Here is a 23,171-nt window from a genome sequence, read left to right as displayed (position 1 = left end):
ATTCGCTGGCTATATTAGGCAGGGGATGGGCGAAAGAAGTGTTTCATTCCAGATTTTTGGAATACTCTTCAGTGGTGTCAGTCTTAATTCATAGGGCAATTGATATACACATACTACATTCTCACTTGGATCATAGAGGAAAGTTTGTGTTTCTGTATGCTAAGTGGGAGGGTACATTAACTATCTTGGCGTTTACATACATTCCCCCTCCCTTTTCAACAGAAGTGCTCCAAGCCCTAATGGATTTTCAAATAGATAAAGAACATATAGATTTATTGGTACTTGGAGACATGAATTGTGTTATGAACAAAGAAATGGACTGGCAGGGTAGAGATTTGGGAAACAGTAATACTCTTTTGTATAATTGGTGCCAAAAGGTAGGGTGGGAGGATGCTTGGCGAAGTCTATACCCTGATAAGAGGAAATACTCCTGCTTTAATGCTACTCACAAAACGGCCTCTAGAATTGACCATGTATTGGTTAATAGCTCAGCGAGAATATTAATACAGAAGATGTCATACGAACCTAGGTGTATATCGGACCATGCTATGGTAGTATGTTATATAAAAAGGGGCAGGAAAAGAAGAAAAGAATAAGGAGTATTAATATAAATCCACATTGGTTAAAAATATAGTAAGTAACTAGAGGGGTAGATGCGGAAATTAGAGAGTTTGGGGAAATAAATAAAGGTTCAATGAATACTCTAATGGTATGGTACATGCTAAAGGCCTTTTTGAGAGGGATACTCATTAGAAACATCGCCATGTTCAAGAAAAAAATGTAAAGAGAAAGAGCAGGTGCTAACAGAGAAAATGAAAGAGGCGGAAAGGGTATATGAGAGCAACCTTAGCGAAGATAATTGGTCTCAAGTAAATCAGGTGTAAGAAACACATCATAAAATAGTAATGGAAAGGGCTCAACATGCCATTTTTTAGGAAACAAAGACAGTATGTAGAAACAGGTAAACCCAATAAAATATTTATGGGGATTATCAATCGGAAGGGGAAAAAAAGGATCTCAGTGATAAAAGATAAAGAAGGGAAGGAATGTACGGAACAGGAGGAAATAACACGTATAGCAATACAATTTTATCAGGATCTTTATACAAAGGAAAGTAAAATGACAGAAAGGGAAATATATACATTTCTGGATGGGATTCGACTCCCCAGAATTAATGAGGAAGAAAAGAGAAATTTGGGAGAAAGTATTAGTGTGGAAGAAATTGAAAAGGCTTTGAAATCCTTTTCCCGCAGCTCGGCCCCGGGGTCAGACGGCCTGGTTTTTGATATCTATAAAAGATTTAGAAACCCACTATTGCCATATCTTTTGGAGGTATACAATGAATCTTGATGGCGTAAGGAATAGGATGCTATGTAAATTTTTACTGTTATTTACTGTTGTAATTTATATTTGGAAATAAAATTATTGAAACAAAAAAAATATATATAAAAAATAATACATACATAAATCACTTAACCATTACTTACATCATGTCCATATAGCAAGTAGTCTACATAACATGACAACATTATCCAGAGACAATGGACAATCACATGGTTTAGTAGCACCATTAGGCTAGGTTCACACTATTCAATTACACTTTAAATTCCAGTGCAGTAGAATACCATTGCTGTCTATGGGATTCCGCCGCACAGTGCACATTGCGAAATTTCTGCTGCTGAAATTCCGCCGGCAAAAGAATGATCTCGGTCCTCCTGTCAGCCAGGAATACATTGCTTTCTATGGATGGCAATGTACACGCAGTACTAGCGCACTTGGAATAAACGGACAGCGTTTTTCTGGCTGAAGATTCTGCAATGTGAACCTAGCTTTATTTTTTCCATGGGATGTAACATTTTTTACAGCAGGAATTAAAGCAGAAAGATAAAATCTTTATCTGGCATACTAAGTAACTTTGTATTTACCTTCGTGCAAAAAAATTAAAATCTTGACATAAAACTAAAACAAAGTTTAACCCTGAAAAAACCTTCAATAAAAAAATTATAATACAAAATTAAATTATATATATCTTGCTTCTATATACAGGTTTACATTAAAATGAAATATGTAGAACTGAAATATTCCCCAACGGTTATTTCATTTCAATTACCAGAGCCTGATTTAACCACAAGGCGGCTCGCAACCTGCCCATAACTTACATACTGTAGTGTAGCATTAAATACGGATACTGCATTATATACTGAATATTGGATTTTGCTTACCTCTCTGTAACCAGTGATTTTGCTAATTCATTGACTGATTATTTATTTAAACATGTCAGATTCAAATGTTTTTTATGTTGTACATCCTAGCAAAACATTAAAGGGGTATTCCACTGGCCAGCGTTCGGAACAAAATGTTCCAAACGCTGTTTTTGTGCTGCGGGGGTCGGCCACATCCCTCGTGACGTGTTGGCCATGCTGCAACACTAAGCATGAACAACAGCAAGAGAAGAGAATTGTCTGAGGACTTGAGAACCAAAATTGTGGAGAATATCAACAATCTCAAGGTTACAAGTCCATCTCCAGAGATTTGCCTAGTCCATAGTGCATAACATTATCAAGAAGTTAGCAACCCATGGCACTGTAGCTAATCACCCTGGGCGTGGAAGAGAAAAATTGATGAAAGGTGTCAATACAGGATAGTCTGGATGGTGGATAAGCAGCCCCAAACAAGTTCCAAAGATATTCAAGCTGTCCTGCAGGCTCAGGGAGCATCAATGTCAGCGCAAACTATCCATCGACATTTAAATTAAACGAAACCCTATGGCAGGAGGACCCCACTGCTTACACAGAGACATAAAAAAGGAAGAATACATTTTGCCAAAATGAACTTGAATAAGCCAAAATCCTTCTGGGAAAACGCCTTGTGGACAGATGAGACCAAGATAGAAATTTTTGGTAAAGCACATCATTCTACTGTTTGCAAAAAATTTAATGAGGCCTACAAAGAAAAGAACACAGTACCTACAGTGAAATATGGTGGAGGTTCAATGAGGTTTTGGGCTTTTTTTGCTGCCTCTAGCACTGGGTGCCTTGAATGTGTGAAAGGCATCATGAAATCTGAGGATTACCAACAGATTTTGGGTCGCACTGTACAGCCCAGTGTCAGAAAGTTGGGTTTGCGTCTGAGATCTTGGGTCTTCCAGCAGGACAATGACCCCAAACATGCGTCAAAAAGCACCCACAAATGGATGGCAACAAAGTGCTGAAGAGTTCTGAAGTGGCAGCAATGAGTCCAGATTGAAATCCCATTGAACACTTGTGGAGAGATCTTACAATTGCTGTAGGGAAAAGGCGTCCTTCCAATAAGAGAGACTGGAGCAGTTTGCAAAGGAAGAGTGGTCCAACATTCCGGCTGAGGGGTGTAAGAAGCTTAATGATGGCTATAGAAAGCACTGATTTCAGTAATTTTTTCCAAAGGTTGTGCAACCAAATATCAAGTAAAGGGTGCCAATAATTTTGTCCAGCCCATTTTTGGAGTTTGGTGTGATATTATGTCCAGTTTGCTTTTTTTCCTCCCTTTTTTTGGTTTAGTTCCAATACACACAAAGGGAATAAACATGTATGTATAAACATGTGTTACTGCAATCCTTTTCTGTGAGAAATAATTCATTTTCTTGAAAAATATCAGGGGTGTCAACATTTACGGCCATGAGAGGTCTGACACTTGAAAAAGTTCCATTTTAGTTTTTTCCACTTGTGTCTACTATTACCAAAACAGAAGGCATCCTGGATCGGGAGGAACAAAGCTGCAGGACCTCGATTTATAATACACGTGCATATAGATGTTGTGCTCTTAGCGCAAAGTCACAGAGTGAGTGTCTTATCCTGTATTACCTCACTAGTACTTGTGGTACTTCACAAGGGGTGCTGGTGTGTCTCTTTCTTTTTTCTCTTTCCCTGTGCAGGCCTAAGAGTGGCCTGTGAAGTAGAACCCTGTCAGAGTGGATAAGCCAATGCAAGTGGAATTAAAGTGATGCTTCCCTAGTTGGCAGAACCATCTGCAGTGAGGCTTCCCGCTGCAAAAGCTAACCAGTAAAAGTGGTACCAAGTAGTCAATGACTACATTTGTGTGGGCAAGAGATGTAAGCCATAGTGGGTGCAACATGACTTTGCAGACTAGTGGCATTGCACATGGTCCTCACAGCACCCTTGAACATTGGTACTCGTGGTGTTAAAGGTTATTTACCCACCAAGTGTCAGAGAAAGCAATAATCATAATGTACTACTTTAAATGACTGTAACTATCAAGATTCCGTGCCTCTTTTGAAAAAAAAAAATACTGCTTGACTGCACTGCAAAGTGTCTTCCACTGACATTGCACTGGGTTGTGCACCCCTTCAAAGAGTTTACCCACTGGGCACACTAGGTACAATGCTGCACCTTAAACCAACCAATTATATTAGATATGGTCTACATTTTAACACGTGGATGGTAATAATTTTCAGTTAATACAAAGTTCATTGCATATGGCTAATAATTTTGGTCCATTATATGTAAATAGATTTTTTTTTAAATGTAGATCTGAGAGAGGTATCGATATTGTTACAGGTGTATTCCAGTCAGGATCCTGGGAGCAAACAGAGTGGGCGAACCCCTGGCGTAGTGGTGCCTTGATGGGGGTTTTTTAGTGGCCCTTCTTTCAGGCGAGAAATAGGGTGAGTGTTTACAGGTGAGGGGGAGCAGGATTGGGTTGTGTTAGGTGGAAGGGGTTAATTTTCTGCTGCCCCTTTAAGGTTATTAGCAGATGGCCAAAGAAGTGGGGTGAAGGGAATGTCATTCCAAGGGGAGAGGGGAGAGTGTACATAGAGGGGTTCTCTGGGGGGGGGGGGGAGAGGTACTCACCAGTCAACGGTGGAAGCAAGAAGAAGGGCTCGCCTGCCCCTTTTTCTAATATGTTGGGTTGGTGTGGAAGGGTCCTAGGGAGGTAATAGTTTTAGAGTTAGTTGTATGATTTGAATTGTTATATTGGGCCTACTGGTGGTGGTTTCTGGGCCTCAAGAGTTTTGGGAATGTGCAAAAGGTTATCTGGGTGCCCCTGGGCCAGGTGGTCGCGGCCAGGGGTAATAGCATGTTGCACAGGATTTTGTTGTGAGTTGCCCTCCAGGGACCCTTCGGGGCAAGTGTTTAAGTTCAGTGAACTTTGTTAATGTTTATATGTTATAATGTATTGAAATGTTATTTATGGTTGTCAAATAAACGGGCCACTTGGCCCATTTTTCCCACAAGATGTGTCCTTTTTGGGTAGGGGTTTAGTAATGTTCAATGTAGGGGTGGGTTTTAAGTTAGGAAGGGATGTATCTAAAATCCCATCTAGTCATGAAGTAAAGCGTACATATCTTACAGTACTTACTTCTTACTTTGATTGGTTGAACTGTAACAACTGGTGAACCTTTAGAGATCATGTTTTGGATTAATCTCAGATGATCTTCTCAGGTAAGTCTATGCCACTAGAGAGGATCTCTATATATCCCATGTCCCGATTGGCTGTTGAGTAGAGTGCTAAATGGGCACTCCGTTGGAAAACATTTTTTTTTTTTTTAAATCAACTGGTGCCGGAAAGTTAAACATATTTGTAAATTACTTCTATTAAAAAACCTTAATCCTTCCAGTACTTATCAGATGCTGTATAATAGATAGAAATTTCTTTCCTTTTGAATTTCTTTTCTGTCTGACCATAGTGCTCTCTGCTGACACCTCTGTCCATGCCAGGAACTGTCCAGAGCAGGAGAGGTTTGCTATGGGGAATTGTTCCTGCTCTGGACAGTTCCTGACATGAACAGAGATGTCAGCAGAGAGCACTGAGGACAGACAGAAAATATATTCAAAAAGGAAAAGACTTTCTCTGTATTATACAGCAGCTAATACGTACTGGAAAGATCAAGATTTTTTTATAGAAATAATTTACAAATCTGTTAAACTTTCTGGCACCAGTTGATTAAAAAAAATAATAAAAATAATGTTTTCCACCGGAGTACCCCTTTAATGTGACAGGGTATTGGTTTTCAGTCTCAGCAGCATACAAGGACTCAAGCTGAAAGGTGAGTCAGTCAGTGGATTGTAAGTATATTGCATGATCTGTCACTGAAACATAGCAGCAACATAGCCACACCTCAATATTCCCAGTGAAATCCTTGTGCAGCGTCAAGACATTTGTGCAAGAGTTAAAAAGCTGTCATCTGGCAGTAGCCTATGCAGCACATCATGTCATGAGTCTTTCGGGAAATCCCCAGCATGCCGAACTTTACTAGCAACCATATTAGTTTCTATGTCATGAGCCACTAACATGCCAGGCAAAATTTATGAGTCACTATCTACTGTTCAATCCTCAATTAAAGGGAGTTGTCCGGATAGGGCACCACATGTAAGATCCTGCCTTATAAATGAGTATCTATATATATAAAACTCAACGTGTGTGTATGTGTGTGTGTGTGTGTGTATGTGTGTGTATGTGTGTATGTATGTGTGTATGTATGTGTGTGTGGATGTATGTATGTGTGTATGTTCCAGCATCACGTCCAAACGCCTAAAGATATTAACATGAAACTTGGCACACATGTTACTTATATGTCAACAACAATCATAGTATAGGTAATTTAACCCTTACTCACCCCCATTTGCCAGGGTTGGGGATTTTGTTTAACCCCTTAAGGACCGAGGGTTTTTCCGTTTTTGCATTTTCGTTTTTTCCTCCTTGCGTTTAAAAAATCATAACTCTTTCAATTTTGCATCTAAAAATCCATATGATGGCTTATTTTTTGCGCCACCAATTCTACTTTGTAATGACATCAGTCATTTTGCCCAAAAATCTACGGTGAAATGGGAAAAAAAATCATTTCTATGTAGTGCATTTTTCGGTAAAAATGACACCTTATGTTTATTCTGTAGGTCCATACGATTAAAATGATACCCTACTTATATAGGTTTGATTTTGTCGTACTTCTGGAAAAAATCATAACTACATGCAGGAAAATAAATATGTTTAAAATTGTCATCTTCTGACCCCTATAACTTTTTCATTTTTCCGCATATGGGGCGGTATGAGGACTCATTTTTTGCGCTGTGACCTGAAGTTTTTAGCGGTACCATTTTTGATTGATAGGACTTATAGATTTTTTCATGATATAAAAAGTGACCAAAAATGCACTATTTTGGACTTTGGAATTTTTTTGCGCATACGCCATTGACCGTGCGGTTTAATTAACGATATATTTTTATAATTCGGACATTTCCGCACGCGGCGATACCATATATGTTTATTTTTATTTGCACTGTGTTTTTTCTTTTTTTTTATAGGAAAAGGGGGGGGGTGATTCAAACTTTTAATAGGGAAGGGATTAAATTATCTTTATTCCCTTATTTTTTTTTGCACTTTTTTTTGCAGTGTTATAGCTCCCATAGGGACCTATAACACTGCACACACTGATATTTTACATTGATCACTGGTTTGTCATAGGAAACCAGTGATCGATGATTCTGCCGCTTGACTGCTCATGCCTGGATCTCAAAATTATCAGATCTGGACATTTATATATTGAAGAAAATGATTTAAATCTGTAAATGGCAAAAGTATGTGAACCTTTGCTTTCAGCATCTGGTATGATCTCCTCTTGCAGCAATAACTACATCTAATCCTCCCAGTTCACTGCCCCTATCATGATAAACCACCCCCTGCCTTTATTTTTATTATTTGTTAGTTTTGTCTTAATTTGTATTTATTATTTGTTAGTTTTGTCTTAAATTGTGGCTCTCCAGATGTTACAAAACTTCATCTCCACGCATGCCCGGACCGCTGTTGGCTGTCTGGGCATGCTGGGAGATGAAGTTTTGCATCATCTGTAGGGCCACAGTTTGAGACCAGTGATCTAAACATTTTCTTTAAATGGGCAGTCTCATTAAAACTAATGTTTACTATTGCACTCCTTCCCACCCCTTCCCCTTCATCCAACCATTCCCCTTCCCTTCAGTTCCTTGGTTGAACTTGATGGACGTATGTCTTTTTTCAACCATACTAACTATGTAACTATGGTAAATAGAAAATCTTTCTAATGTACTTTGTTTAAAAAAAAAATAAAGTTTTCTATCTTTTATTTGTGTTTAAAAAAGCTGCCACTAGGTGTCTCGCTACTTGTCCAGAGCACATTTCCCCGCATCTTTTGCACAGACTTTGGACTCCTGCTGGCCTGGCAAATGTCCAAATTCAGGAAATGCTGGGAGAGGGGGGGTTTCAGCCTTTTCCAATCATAGCTCATCTCACACACTTAACTGTTCTGGGCTGTGTGTAGTAGAGTGAGGGAGGAAGTTCTCCCCCGTATAGCTTCAGATGATGTTACGCCTGCTGGGTAACGCCCCTTCCCAGTCTGTGAATCTGACTGAGACTGAGCAGAAATTACAGAGCAATATCAAGGTACAAAACTAACAAATAATAAAAATAAAGGCAGGGGGTGGTTTATCATGATAGGGTTAGTGATCTGAGTGGATTACAAAATGTAACAAGATCATGAGAGCTACTTTTTAATTGATGATTGATGCCCATCAGCTTGGAGCTTGTAGCCCATTCCTCCATACAAAACAGCTTCTGCTCTGTCAGGGTGGGTTCACACTACGTTTGTAGTGCACGGGTGCCGGATCCGGTTGGCGGGAGCGAAAACCTGCCCGTATGTAATGTATTTCAGAAAACCGTATACGGGGCCCAAATGAGTCAGCATTTGGGTCCGGTCGGCTCATTGAAATGAATAGGGTTCGGGCCGGATACGGCTGGGATACGGGAGCAGACAGTTTTCACACCCTCAAACCGGATCTGGCACCGTACACTACAAACATAGTGTGAACCCACTCTTACAATGGTGGGTTTTGTTCCATGAACTGCTCATTTCAGGCCTTTTTACAACATTTCTATAGGATAACACTTTAAACATAATACAGGCTTCTTACTATGTGTAGAAGTCCTCCTGCCCATTTAAAATAATGTAGTAAATGAGTTTTCTAGTGCAGTATGCTAAGTAGGGTCAAGTAATAATATGGGTGTGCGGCATCCCAAAGTATTGACTGTACCCTGGTCCATTATCATGTCTATTCTGGCTCCAATCACGCCTTCTTGGGTGTCATTAGGCCCGACGGCACTGAAATCTGGCACAGGCCCAGAAGCAGCAATATCTCTGAGCATTACGTAGCTTCTGAGCTAGCGCAAGATTTCAGGGAGCAGAGCCATGACATTGGGCCGAGCTTGGGGGCGGGGGGGGGGGGGGGGGGGGGTTCATTAGGGCCTGAGTTGGCATGATTAAAGCCCAGGGAATGACTACTTTGAAATGCCACAGCCCCATATGAATACTTCAACTTTATTAGAATACTGCGCTGGACACTTTTTTTTAAACATGTTTTTAACACTATCACAAATGGACAGGAGGACATCTGGGCAATAAAGTCCTATTGTATGATGTATAATATGTTTCCACCAGCTATATGGGGTAAAACCTGGTAACAAGTTCCCTTAAGGTCAGAACTTTAACTTGGCCATTCCAAAACTTTAACTTTATTCTTCTTTAAGCATATTTTTTGTAGGACAACTTGAGTGCTTAGGGTTGACTTCCGATTCATCACACAGACAGATGTCCTGATATGTTCCTTCAAAATTTGCTATTCTTCTTTCTTTTCTATGTTTCTATTTGGTATAATTCAGAATTCATTAATCCATCAATGATGCTGTCCTGACCTAGATGAAACAAAACAGTCCAAAACCATGATACTACCACCACGTTCCACAGATGGTATGTGGTTTTTTGTGCTAAAAATGCTAAAATTTCCAAACATAATCCCTCTCATTAGCCTACATAACATTGTTTCAGGAGTCTACTGGGCTTTCTGGGTGATCTTCAGCAAACTGCAGATGGACAGCAATGTTTTTTTTTAAGTTTTTTTTTTTAGAGCATCCCTGCAAGTTTTCCATGCACACCATTGTTGTTCAGTGCCTTAGAGCAGTGTTTTCCAACCAGGATGCCTACAGAGGTTACAAAACTACAACTCCCAGCATGCCCAGACAGCCTTTTGATGTCTGGGCATGCTGGGAGTTGTAGTTTTGCAACAACTGGAGGCACCCTGGTTGGGAAACACTGCCTTAGAGGTTACCTGGGGTTCCTTTGTGACCTCACAGACTGTTATATGCATTGCCCTTGGCTTGATCTTTTCTAGTCGATCACTCCTGGGGAGGGTAATAATGGTCTTGAATTATCTTCCATTATCTCTGCCCAAGTGTGTGGTTTTCCAAGTTGTTGCGCAAAATGTATTATGTTGTCCATGTCAGGGTGAAATCTCACAAACATTTCTATGGCAGTAAAATGATGCAAGTGATGCAATCAGCGTACCAACCAGTGCATCTGTTGACCATGCCCTTGGAAGCGCGCACCAGGAGAAAATGACAAAACCAGTGCAGACAACATAAAAATAGCACAAAATTAGATGATAATTTCTACACAAGCCAGTGAACAAAATAAACACACACTGCACGTAAATTTTTGCAGGTGTACACCAGTTGATAAATTCCCCCCAATCTGTCTGACTGTGGATTGGACCACCATGATGACATCAACATTTGTTTGTAATGTACTTACCAGTTATCTCTCCCTAATGGCTTCTGCAGCCAATCGATGGGCTGGTTAGCGTATCAAGTGGCTGGGTTATTGGGCCAATCAGGTAGGGCGATAGCGTCCCATGATTCCTAAATGATGGCATTTTTAAACAGACATTTTGCTGAGCACAGACACCTATGAATTGTATTCCTGGATCTTGGACCTCTGCCTGATTTTGACCATGCTTCTGACTGACGTCTGAGATTGAATGGTGTGCTGCAGATCCACCACTCCACTTAGGAGAGTTGGGTGTCCGTACTCGAGATTGCAGGGGTCCCAGAGGTTGGTCCCCCTAAGATCAAACACTTATACCCTATCCTGTGAATAGGGGATACATTTTAGTTTCTGGAGTAGCCCTTTAAGGCTTCCTTCCCACATACTTTTTGCATGGTGGTTTTTTTTTTTTCCCCCCTGAAAAAATGCCACAAAAAACTGCACTTGTGGCTAGGTTTTCTTTTTTTAACATTTGATTTAAGGATTTCTATAAAAGATTTTATATTTCCCTACTGACTCCCACCTAACATCTGACCTCAGCATTTCTGCACAGAAAAACCCTGCAAAGCTTAACAAATAATATAACCTGCAAAGTTAACAAAGCTTAACAAATAATATATTTTTATAATATGCATATACATCTAAAAAAGATCCCCCGGTGATATAGCAGCACAAACTTTATGGTTTCTGTGCTGCATGCTGCTCATAAACCGAAGAGACTGGCTCGTACAATATGAATCTATGTGTATAAGTGCCGGATGCACTTTGAGTAACTAGTTTGCTTATGTTATTTATTAGTTTTTTTTTTTTTTTATCAAAACTTGTATTATTGCTGCAAGAAATAGATAGATATAGGCTGTTGAGTAAAGAAATACAGTATTTTGTGGGCTGATATAATGTACAAAGACTATACTGTAAGAGGCCATAGGAGTGTCTAGATCAATTATCTGGCGGTGTTCCACCCATCCCTACTCCTACTGCGTGTTTATTTATAAACAGTTGGGGCGTTGCTTTATAACAATAATAAATGTTTTCTTCAAGGTGTCCACATGTTGAACTAGAAGTTTGGAGCTCACTGGTTATTCCCTTCGAAGCATGCACTTTCTTTCCCTTCTGTTTCTCCCCGCTCCAAATTGCCTAGAAAAAAAACATTGTAACAATCCTCCTGCTGCGAAAAGCATTAGGTTTAAACTGGTTTTTATTTTTTCACTAACTGCAAGCAGAGATCACGAAAATGGGGAGGATTTGAAACGCAAGGATATTAGAAACTTTATAACTCAATTATGCAGTTGTTATGTTATTTACATCAAACTGCACACAGCTTTAATAGAATGATCTGTTTGCTGGCTATGAGTCAGTACTTTACATAACTCCAGACATGATGGCATTTTCCATTTTTCTTCTCTATATATGATGTGTTTTTATGTGAACCAATATAGTTCAGAATTTTTACTGCCCAAGATGTTGGACCTACTGCTTTTTCTGTGTACAAGCTTATGGGCAGTGTCCACTGGGGCCAATTCAGCAGGGGAGCTGGACCCTACATTTGTTTGGAATGATCTATAATACATAGTATTTAAAGGGGTTAGAAAAAGGCTGCTTCTTCTTTTTCCTGTCCACAGGTTGTGTCTGATTTTGCAGCTCGGCTTTAGTGAAGTAAATGGGACTGACCTGTAGTACTACAAACAACCTGTGGATAGGAGTGGTGCTTTTTTTTTTTTTTTTTTGTAAAAAAAGAAGCAGTGTTTTTGTAATACGTGACAGTCCCTTTAAGGGGCATTTAAATGGGTTATCCCATGATACAAACATTATCCCCTATTCATAGTGGGGTCGAAATAAAAATGGAAGTCAAATGTCCCCCAGAAGAATGGAACAAAAGCATGCATCCTTGACCAGTGCTCCAACTATGGGGTTTCCAAACATTGCCTAGCTTAACCCCTTAAGGACGCAGGACGTAAATGTACGTCCTGGTGAGGTGGTACTTAACGCACCAGGACGTACATTTACGTCCTAAGCATAACCGCGGGCATCGGAGCGATGCCCGTGTCATGCGCGGCTGATCCCGGCTACTGATCGCAGCCAGGGACCCGCCGGCAATGGCCGACGCCCGCGATCTCGCGGGCGTCCGCCATTAACCCCTCAGGTGCCGGGATCAATACAGATCCCGGCATCTGCGGCGGTTCGCGATTTAAATGAACGATCGGATCGCCCGCAGCGCTGCTGCGGGGATCCGATCATTCATAACGCCGCACGGAGGTCCCCTCTCCTTCCTCCGTGCGGCTCCCAGCATTTCCTGCTCTGGTCTGTGATCGAGCAGACCAGAGCAGGAGATGACCGATAATACTGATCTGTTCTATGTCCTATACATAGAACAGATCAGTATTAGCAATCATGGTATTGCTATGAATAGTCCCCTATGGGGACTGTCCAAGTGTAAAAAAAAATGTAAAAAAATGTAAAAGTAAAAGTGAAAAAAAAGTGAAAAATCCCCTCCCCCAATAAAAAAGTAAAACGTCCGTTTTTTCCTATTTTACCCCCAAAAAGCGTAAAAAACATTTTTTATAGACATATTTGGTATCGCCGTGTGCGTAAATGTCCGAACTATTAAAATAAAATGTTAATGATCCCGTACGGTGAACGGCGTGAACGAAAAAAAATAAAAAAAGTCCAAAATTCCTACTTTTTTAATACATTTTATTAAAAAAAAATTATAAAAAATGTATTAAAAGTTTTTTATATGCAAATGTGGTATCAAAAAAAGTACAGATCATGGCGCAAAAAATGAGCCCTCATACCGCTGCTTATACGGAAAAATAAAAAAGTTAGAGGTCATCAAAATAAAGGGATTATAAACGTACTAATTTGGTTAAAAAGTTTGTGATTTTTTTTAAGCGCAACAATAATATAAAAGTATATAATAATGGGTATCATTTTAATCGTATTGACCCTCAGAATAAAGAACACACGTCATTTTTACCATAAATTGTACGGCGTGAAAACAAAACCTTCCAAAATTAGCAAAATTGCGTTTTTCGTTTTAATTTCCCCACAAAAATAGTGTTTTTTGGTTGCGCCATACATTTTATGATATAATGAGTTATGTCATTACAAAGGACAACTGGTCGCGCAAAAAACAAGCCCTCATACTAGTCTGTGGAGGAAAATATAAAAGAGTTATGATTTTTAGAAGGTGAGGAGGAAAAAATGAAAACGTAAAAATTAAATTGTCTGAGTCCTTAAGGCCAAAATGGGCTGAGTCCTTAAGGGGTTAATGGTCAGGTTCCCATCGATACTATTTGACCTTGGGATAGCCTTTTTAATCATAAAGAGCAATTATATTTGTGTGTAAACATTTACATTTTACCCTCTCTCCATTAAGCAATCATAACGTTGCTAGGATAGGTCTTTATCTATGAGCCACACATGCTTGCTGACCAACTCATTTCCTGCAGGGAAAATTAGAATAGAACTTGCTGCCAATGTTTTCTTTCACTTCCCCTTTCGACTTCAATGAACACAGAACTTTCAAAAATAGTTCCAAATCCTAAAAAAATATGTTACTCTTTTCATCAATAGATTTTAACTTTAAGGTTAGGATCACAATTAATATTTTGATCAGTATCAGTTTGATCAGTTTTTAGCCTAAGCCAAGAGTGGAACTGATACAGAGAAAACTACAATAATAGTAAAATGAAAAGATCTGCACCTTTTTTTTAACCTAAGGCTAAAAGGTCTAACCAAAAGAGTGAACAAAATACTGCATGTAAACCCAGCCTAAAAATCACAAAGGACAAATAGGTAAAATTTAACACTTATACACATGTATGCGCTACCCTACATATAATTTAGCGAGTTAAATCTGACCTTCATTCAGTGTATAAAAGTTCATATAATTGTGACATATCTACATGTACACTGATTGACAAAAAAGAATGCACCAAGAAGGAGTTGTTGGAATGAAATGGAATTTTATATGTATTAATGAAATAATGATTTACTGTATGTAAGGGGTTACAATAATAGAGTAAAAGGAAAACGGTACAATTAAAAGGTGGCTCCAGTACCGTTTTTAGCTGCCTCTAGACTGGATACAAGGTGAGATATAGAAAGCCATGGAGGCATACAGATTCCGTGTTACATCCTGTAGCACATTCAAACACAGATGGTGCAGCTGGGCCTCGGCCCTCGCATTTGGAGGCCTTGTCATGAGAGGCAAAATATGGGCAAGATGTCCTGCACATATTGCTGAGCTGTTAGTGTCCCTCATATCACTACTAGTGGTGACCCACTGTTGTATGTAATGTCTCCCCAGATCAGGTTTTAATGGCTCACCACAAGCCTCCATACTCGAACCCAACCATTGTTGGATCCCAAACAGAACCTGGATTTGTCACATGGTTTTAGTCCAAGTTTCTTGTTCCACCACATCCCCAAATGAAGGTGACGGTTGTTGGCTGTCAATAACAGGACACATAATGAGCACTATAACAAATTTCCTTCCTGGTAAGCTCCTGGAAATGATGGAGACAGATACATCATGTATTAAAGGTGTCTGGTGGTGGAGAAGGAAACTGTGGGTGCTGCCTACGCCTGCATCACAAAATCCTATTCGCCATGTGTGCATGCCCTCACACAACCAGTGTTCTCAGAAACCTTCTAAAAGCTTGGTCAGAATGGCCTAGGTGTCAGGCAATTTGACACCATTGATGACATTCAATTTATCTCAGTCTAATGATGAGTCACTTCTAAAAGTCTGTCAGCTGGGTAAAATGTCTTCACGTGAGCTGTAGATTAATATCTAGCAGTCAACGATCTCTAACCAAGAGGTATGCTACCCTAAAGTAGCCCCTGAGAGCGTTTTTATAGCGAAGAGAGGGAAGCATTTTACATCCTCTTGTGGCAAGACCCAGTGTCTAATAATACCACACCTGTAATCATTTACATATCTGACATAAATGAGACAAAACTACAGCAATCTAAAACATCCATTTTGGTGTAAACAGTAAAAATTCTGACCAGTACAAAGTAGATAAATTACAGACAACTGTATTCAGCAGTGACATAGAATGTCTGCCCTATGACAAAACTGAGAATAAGTGTCCCTCATGGGCTGATTTATATCATCATCATTGCCTCTATCCAATGACAGGGGTCAACAGGGCAGCTAAGCCTTTCAGTTGTTACCCTTGTTTGCCAGTGCTGCATGGCATATATAGAAGAGGGGCCCATCTATTCTTTACATAAGGGAATAGTTATGTATTTTTGTCTTTTAGGATTACTGAACACTTTTCATTGGTACAAAACCTATTGCTTTCTCCATACATTTCATTTAGTGGACCACTAGTCAGAATTTTTATGGGCTGTATTACGTAACTATTTGAAAGCATTTCAAGAGGGTTCCGTATGTACTTTATTAGGCACTCAAACAAGGAACCTCAAGACTACTGCCCTATCATTGGAGGAGATACAAATATTGCTTGTGCTTACTTGTAAATTCCCAATTCCTTACCACGGAGCCTCCTTCTGTAAATATTAGTAGTACAGTTGGCATGGCTGTGCTGATTCAGGCTGCCTACTATTAACGGATACTGGAAAAGAATCATACCTAAAGTGCATGTCCAAGTTTAGCAAGTTGCAACCATTAGCTATACAAAATATAAAATGAAACACTTTTTAATATATTGTCATTTCTTATTTACTTACTTGGCTTCTTTTAGTCCCGGTTTACAGCTGGCTGTGTTTGATACTGGTATTCAAAATTCTGTGGATCCTGACTATAAGGCTATGCTCACACGATGGAATTTCTGTGCAGAATTCTATGTTGAAATTCCGCACAGAGATTCTGCAGCAGCAGAGTCCCATTGGTATCAATGGGATTCTGCTGCGCTGTGTACACGGCGCAATCCTGATTTCAGAGTCTGCACTGAAACGCATTGCTGTCTACAAGACGGTGCATTTCCAAGCAGTCTTAGCGCCGGCATATTCTGCCTGTTCTCTGTTGTCGGGTGAATCTCCGCACAGAAATCTTCCGTGCAGACATTCACCCATGTGAGCACAGCCTAAAGCCACTGGACCACCGGGGAGCGTTTACAGGTTCCTTTAGACATCGCTGTCAGCTTTGACTGCGGTGACCTAAAGGGTTAATAGCCGCTCGCGGCGATTGCCGCATGTCGGCTATTAACGCCGGCCATCAGCTATGAGAATCAGCTGAGGGCTGGCCGGTATGGCGCGGGCTCGAGTCAGGAGCCCGCGCCTTACCCAGCTAACGGCACAAGGACGTGTATACACGTCCTCGGTTATTAACCAGTTAAAACCCAATTGCTTGGTCCAAGACTGGCGGTTTTGGCTAACATTCACCTTAGGCTAGGTTCACATTGCTGTTTACTTCTGACCCATCAAGGGTCCGATCAGCTCTTTTTTATTCTTGAGCCGATCGTACCCTGAAATGAGTCGGATACAAACAACAACTGCCGGGTCCCGATGGACCCCATTCACTTGCATGGGGCCCGTTGGTGATCCGGTAATTTTACAGGTGTCTAGCGTAGAAAAAACAGTGCTTGCACTATTTTTTTCTCTGCTATACTTGACGGAACAGCCAACGTAGCTCCACCTAACGGAGTCCGACGACATTGGGAATGAGGCCAAGGTAGAGGACAATTTCACACAGCAGGGAGGGTGGAATGAATTGTATGTGCCGCAATGCAGTTATCTGTCATGAGTACAGCGATTACACAGTAAATACTCATTGCAGTGGGACAAGGTATTTTGGTGCAGTAGAACAATTAGGCCAATTCTCTGCACACAGTACCTGGTACACCTCCCCCTCACTTTTTTAGTGTTTTCCCTGGGTCTCTGTGTCACTACAGACAGAAATCCCTTGACAGCCGGCAGTGAACAGCAGGTTGAAAAGAAGAAAGGTCCCTAGTCGCCATGATTTTAGAGCTGTTTTTGTGGGTAAGGAGTCTTTTTAAGTAAGAAAAGTGATTTACACCCATATTAGGGATCACATAGGTTATGAAAAGGAGGAGCAGTAGACAAGCAGTAGTGACCACCAATACATTTCTTTCCCTAATCTCATCTTATCTCTGTAGTATGATCTGGAGAGCACAGACAATTATTAGTTTTTAATCCATGTGAAGCTTTTAAAGCATTCGCCAAGCTGGAGCTAAGACAATAAAAAGGGTAAAACAGAAGAAAGCCACTGACAACTAAATTAACCCAAAGATTATTTCATATTCTTTCGCTCACATTTACACACCCTCCCTGAATCCTGTGTGACAAACAAATCCTCATGCTGTGTCTTTCTGCTTTTATTATGGGATGGGCGAGGGTGACTTCCTGGTTTGTGTTTCAGGTCTGACTTGCTTGAGTTTCACAAGCCTGAGTAAATCGCAGGTACTATCACTGACAGACGGATACATGACAGCCAGGCATGACTTTCCGGGCACACAGGGCAAGCTGGAGGAACATGGTGGAGGAGCAAGATGACAGGGAAGATGACCAGGCAGAAGGGGATGACCTGGAGTCTTTGGGGTAAGGTATAAGATGTATTTGTGGGCATAGTTTGTAGTCTAGACAGTGACGTTTGTATGTAGTATGCAATATGGTTGTCTAAACACTAGTACACATGTATTAGAGAATACATTAGTTGTGTACTATGCTGAAAAAGTACTACAAGCAAGTGGATGTATTTTTTATGTCTTTTATGTCTATTTTTGTCCTGTAAAATCAATATTGATGATCGGCCCACGTAATAAAGCATAGTAATACAAGGAAGATAACTAGGCAGTGCATCATTGCCTAATATCTTTCAGTACTATACAATGGTTACAATTCAAAGCTGAGAATGATTTGTCTGTATACATCCATCGGTACTGAAGCAAGATAGCCAGTAAAATGACATAACATTTTTAACAGTATCACCAAAGGTTCCACACGAAAAAGCCAAGAATTATCTCCATTCAATGAAAATGGGTTTAATCCTTGTATGGATCTGTGTTTGTTCAAACTGTACAGCCATTCAGAAACCTGAGGCTGACCCAACTTGTTGACATACCCTAAAAAATATTTATGACGTGAAGATATTTGCTATTATGTAGAATTTGGATGTAATATTGGAGAATAAAGTGGGAGTGAGACAGGACTGAGGGATAAAAAAAAAAAATAGAAGATACAATTATATAAAAATATATAATTCAAATCAGTACCTCAAAGGTATATGAGGTGTGAGACTATAGGGTGAAAAAATTGTAGATAGAATGAGTAGTCCAATATGAATAATCCGAATAAATGTATAAAAATTATATTTTAATATCAGATAATATATATATATATATATATATATATATATATATATATATGTATATATATATATATATATATATATATATTTTTTTTTTTTACATAGTATGTAATATGAGAACTGTTGCAGGGCCCTTGCGTAAACTCAAAAAAATCGATAGCATAAATAAAAATACAATGAAATTAAATGGAATGGGACCACCTCAATACTGTTTCCCCAATGGTAGTATCAGAGTAAAGTGTCCATATGCCGTTATAATAAAGTGTCCATATGCTGTAAAAAGGGTCGGTTTTAGACTAAGTGGGGCCCTGGGCAAAATGTAATATGGGGACCCCGAATTGCATGACCAAAGATTTTCCTGGTTTCCTCTGTTTTGTGATACAAAATACACAGCACTAGGTTACTGATCATGCACCATGTGAATACGCCTGAGATCCCAATGAGGGGAAAAGCATATAAGGCCATAACACAAACATATCAGGGTCCAAATCTAAGATCTATAGTAAATATTTTCTGTTTTTAAGAGAACGTTCACACGTTTGTAACAAGCAATAGGTTTCCACTGCGAGTTATGCGACTATGCACTTGTTTGGACACTTGGACAGTCCGTAATAGTGGCAGGTTTTCAGACCCGTTAAAATGAACGTTAGCGTAACCCGCACAGGTTTTTCTGCTGTGGGAAACTGGCTGCTAGTTACGAGCATGTGAATGTACCCTGAAGGAAAACTTCAGTAAAAAAAATATGCATCCACTATGTCCGGGTTGCCAGAATAAAAATAATAAACTTTAACTGACCTTTCACTTCTCCCCTGGTGCTGCCAATATCGCAGTCCTGTCCTCCGGTCCTGGTCTTCTTCTGGCTTTTGGTGCCCGATTAAAATAATATATAAGGTAATAATACCGTACAGTGAACTGTGTATACGTAAAAAGAAATAAACAGCAAAAAAATTGCTGCTTTTTGGTCACGTCATTTATTTCAGTAAATAAAATAAAAAGTGATCAAAAAGTCACATATGCACAAAAGTGAAACCAATAAAAACTACAGATAACAGGGGTCAGAATAGGGCAATTGTACATACTGATTTTGTAAAAAAGTATGAGTTTTTTTTTTTTTTAAACCAGTACAATAATAGTAAAGCATGTAACCATGGGTATCATTTTATCATATTGACATACAGAAGAAAGAAAATATGGACTTTTTAATGTAAAGTGTACTGCTTAAAATTTACATCCCCCAAAAGCTGCAAAATTGTGGTATTCTTTTTCATTTGACCACAAAATAATTATTTTTTGGGTTCGCCATACATTTTATGGTAAAATGAGTGATGTCATTACATAGTACACTTGGTCACGCAAAAAAAAACAAGCCTCATATGGGTTGGTGGATGGAAATATAAGAGTTATGACTCTCAGAAGATGAGGAGGAAAAAACAAAAATGCAAAAATAAAACCCGGCTGTGTCCTGAGGGGGGTCAACATATTAAATCACACCTCCACTCCCCATTTCTAAGGTGTAACTATACACTTCTCCCTATTGCACCCCCATCCTTTCCCCTTCCCTTCTTCTCTCCTCTCCTATATTTGTTAAACCCATAGACAGCATGCACAGACTTACTATGTATCTTTCAAGACCTGGGATGACTCCTATTGGCTTAGAGTCCTGATGACATCACCAAAGGTCCTAGAAGATCCAAATCAATTGTGTGTGCTGTCTATGGGCTTTGTACAGCCCGGACAGCTTTCAGGCTATATTCTCACTACTGTATTCAGGTACAGACTGGGAATAAAAACCAACCCCGGAAATAATAGCAAACCAGCCCTACAGCCACTGGCATCAGAGCTCAGCCGTATTCCTCTTTTTTTTTTTTTGTGGATAAAATATATATACACACGCTGTCTAAATCCTGTATACTGAGACCAAAAATACCACCACTAATACTAGTATACTTAGCAAGAGGATTGCAGCCAGGGACCGGAGCAGGATATCGGAGGCACCGCGGGAGTGCTGGGTGTATGTAAAGGTTTATTTTTTTCATATAGAACATAGAATGTTAATGAGTAGACAGCTGGGAGAAAAGTGGAGGGAAAATGGGGAATACCTTACCGGGTATTGTCCCTTGTCCCTATTCCCTATTTTCCCTCCCCTTTTCTCTCAGATTTCTACTCATTTTAATACACCACTATGAAAGACTGGGCATTCAGACTATATGCATGCATCTTTCTTTATACGGCTACTGAAGAAAAGGTTTGTGGCCTTGAAATGCATCTAGCCCTTTTCAGCCATCAGACCCCTACCCACATCCCCACTGTGAACTGTTCTTTACCTTAATATCAAGCCTACCACGAGGACGCTACTACGATCTATTTTCCACGTCCATCTCTCAGTATATTGGACCACATTTTGACTATCCACACATCTGTTCTATACGATACAAGCTAAGCAGCCCTCACTCCAGGGATTCTTCACCGCTCATGTGGCTACATCAGAAGTCTGCCATCTGCGCTTCCAGGGCGACTTCCCGGTGATCATCTCTCACTTTCAACTCATCTCTGAAACCGCTTACGTGGTAACTACGCTGCGGGCTCACATCATCTTGTCTTGCTGACAATCTGCCTCGCACCAACAGGGGTGCTCCGAGGTCTGAGCTCTATATCGCATACATCTTCCTGGATCGGGTGAGCGGTGCTGTGCACCACAGTGCTATTCATGTGATTATAATTCCTATTGACTGTGTTATTTGACCATTTAACGCTATCGAAAGTGGTTACAGCATATGGACACTATATTATAAAGGCTTACGGACACTTTACTCTGATACTGCCAATGTGAGGTGGTCACATTCCATTTTATTTCATTGTATTTTTATTTATGCTGTTGATTTTTTTGTCTGCTGCAAGACAGTTCTCATATTACATAATATATATATATATATATATATATATATATATATATATATCACTCAGTATTAAAATATTATTTTTATACATTTATTCTGATTATTCATATTGGACTACTCATTCTATCTACTATTTTTTCACGTCAGGTAGCAGATAAAGTGGAAGAGCAGCACACCAAAATAGCCAAACACAGGTTGTGGGTGCAAGCAGACTCAGGGACCTCAGTCCTAGGTCAAACAATGTAGGTACAAGGTAGGTGACTAGAGCACACCGGCGTATTCAGAGTGAGAGGTAGCTTTATTCCAGAAATACAATGACAACGTTTCTGTGGTCTCACACTGCCATTTTAAAGCCAAAGTACAAGTGAACCAAGAGGGTTTAAATACACATAGTCATGTGACTCATTCATTTGCATACATCATATGATAATCAAGTATAAACAAAGTATAAAATACAAAATCGTGCATTTAAAATACAGATAAGGGATATTATAGATATGTCCAACAGTGCAATAGTGAACATAAAGTGATACATCGTGTAGAAAAGTGCATAATATGCTTAAAATCACATAAAATATCATATCGGGGCGTATAGGCTCACAGTTGTAAACATTATGAATAGCCAATCATATTTGGAATAGGGCGGTGGCAGTCTGAACTTACCCCATAAATAGTATAAACAAAAAAACGTGTGGAGAAGCGGGTCCACTCGCGCCAGAATAGTGCTTCTGCATAAGGAGTGCTGAGCCAATAACCTTGTGAGTATGATGGATACTTTGCTGCGCTGGGCCTCCTGAGTGGATGATGCAGGTGTCAGCCATGTGCCTTAGTTTGTCCATGTGATTTTCCATATATGGACTTCCTTTGTTGCGCTCTTGTTTGATGCCCTGTAGTTAGATGGTTGCGCTGAGCCCTTACTCCCGCAGCGTATGCACGAGCGGGACGTGTCAGCAGTGAGTCATGTGTTCTCTACGTATCCATCATACTCACCAGGTTAACCAGACAGTTTGTGTTTCAGATCTGGGCCAATGTATTTAAAATCAACATTTGCAGACTTGGTGCGGAAACTCTGAAGATTTTCTGCTGTGGACAAGCTGTATGGTATCCGCCTTGTGTGAACATACCCTAACAATGTATATTTTAGGGGAAAAAACACCTTCTGCAACCTCGAGACCATCAACTGATCAACTGAGAAAGCTTGTCTTAATTGTTTGAAAGTAGATGGGAATTTGTACCGTGTTAGCCTTAGAAATAGCAGATGGGGAGAGAGATTCTCCCAATAAAAAGGTGTCTCTGATAGCGCTCTCCTCCAAAAGGTCAGTGTCTCAATTGGGGCAATTAACCAACCAAA

At 39.9% G+C, this 23,171-nt stretch overlaps 1 protein-coding gene across 3 annotated transcripts in view; it reads left to right on the top strand.

The window, feature by feature from the left end:
• The window catches only part of DAPP1 (dual adaptor of phosphotyrosine and 3-phosphoinositides 1), a 268,154-nt gene that overhangs the window by 179,251 nt on the left and 65,732 nt on the right, over positions 1-23,171 (top strand). The window contains exon 1 of one of the 3 annotated variants that reach the window (XM_056566883.1): positions 17,997-18,154. The exons of the other annotated variants lie outside the window; for them this stretch is intronic. Within the exon in view, the coding sequence (XP_056422858.1) occupies positions 18,054-18,154 (101 nt within the window). The 5' untranslated portion in view covers positions 17,997-18,053. Of the gene's footprint in view, positions 1-17,996; positions 18,155-23,171 lie in introns of those variants that run through there. 3 annotated transcript variants of the gene reach the window in all.

Source organism: Hyla sarda, chromosome 1 (genome assembly GCF_029499605.1).
Source record: "Hyla sarda isolate aHylSar1 chromosome 1, aHylSar1.hap1, whole genome shotgun sequence".
In the NCBI taxonomy this organism is placed as follows: Eukaryota; Metazoa; Chordata; class Amphibia; order Anura; family Hylidae; genus Hyla; species Hyla sarda.
This window is presented reverse-complemented; position numbering and strand designations above follow the sequence as displayed.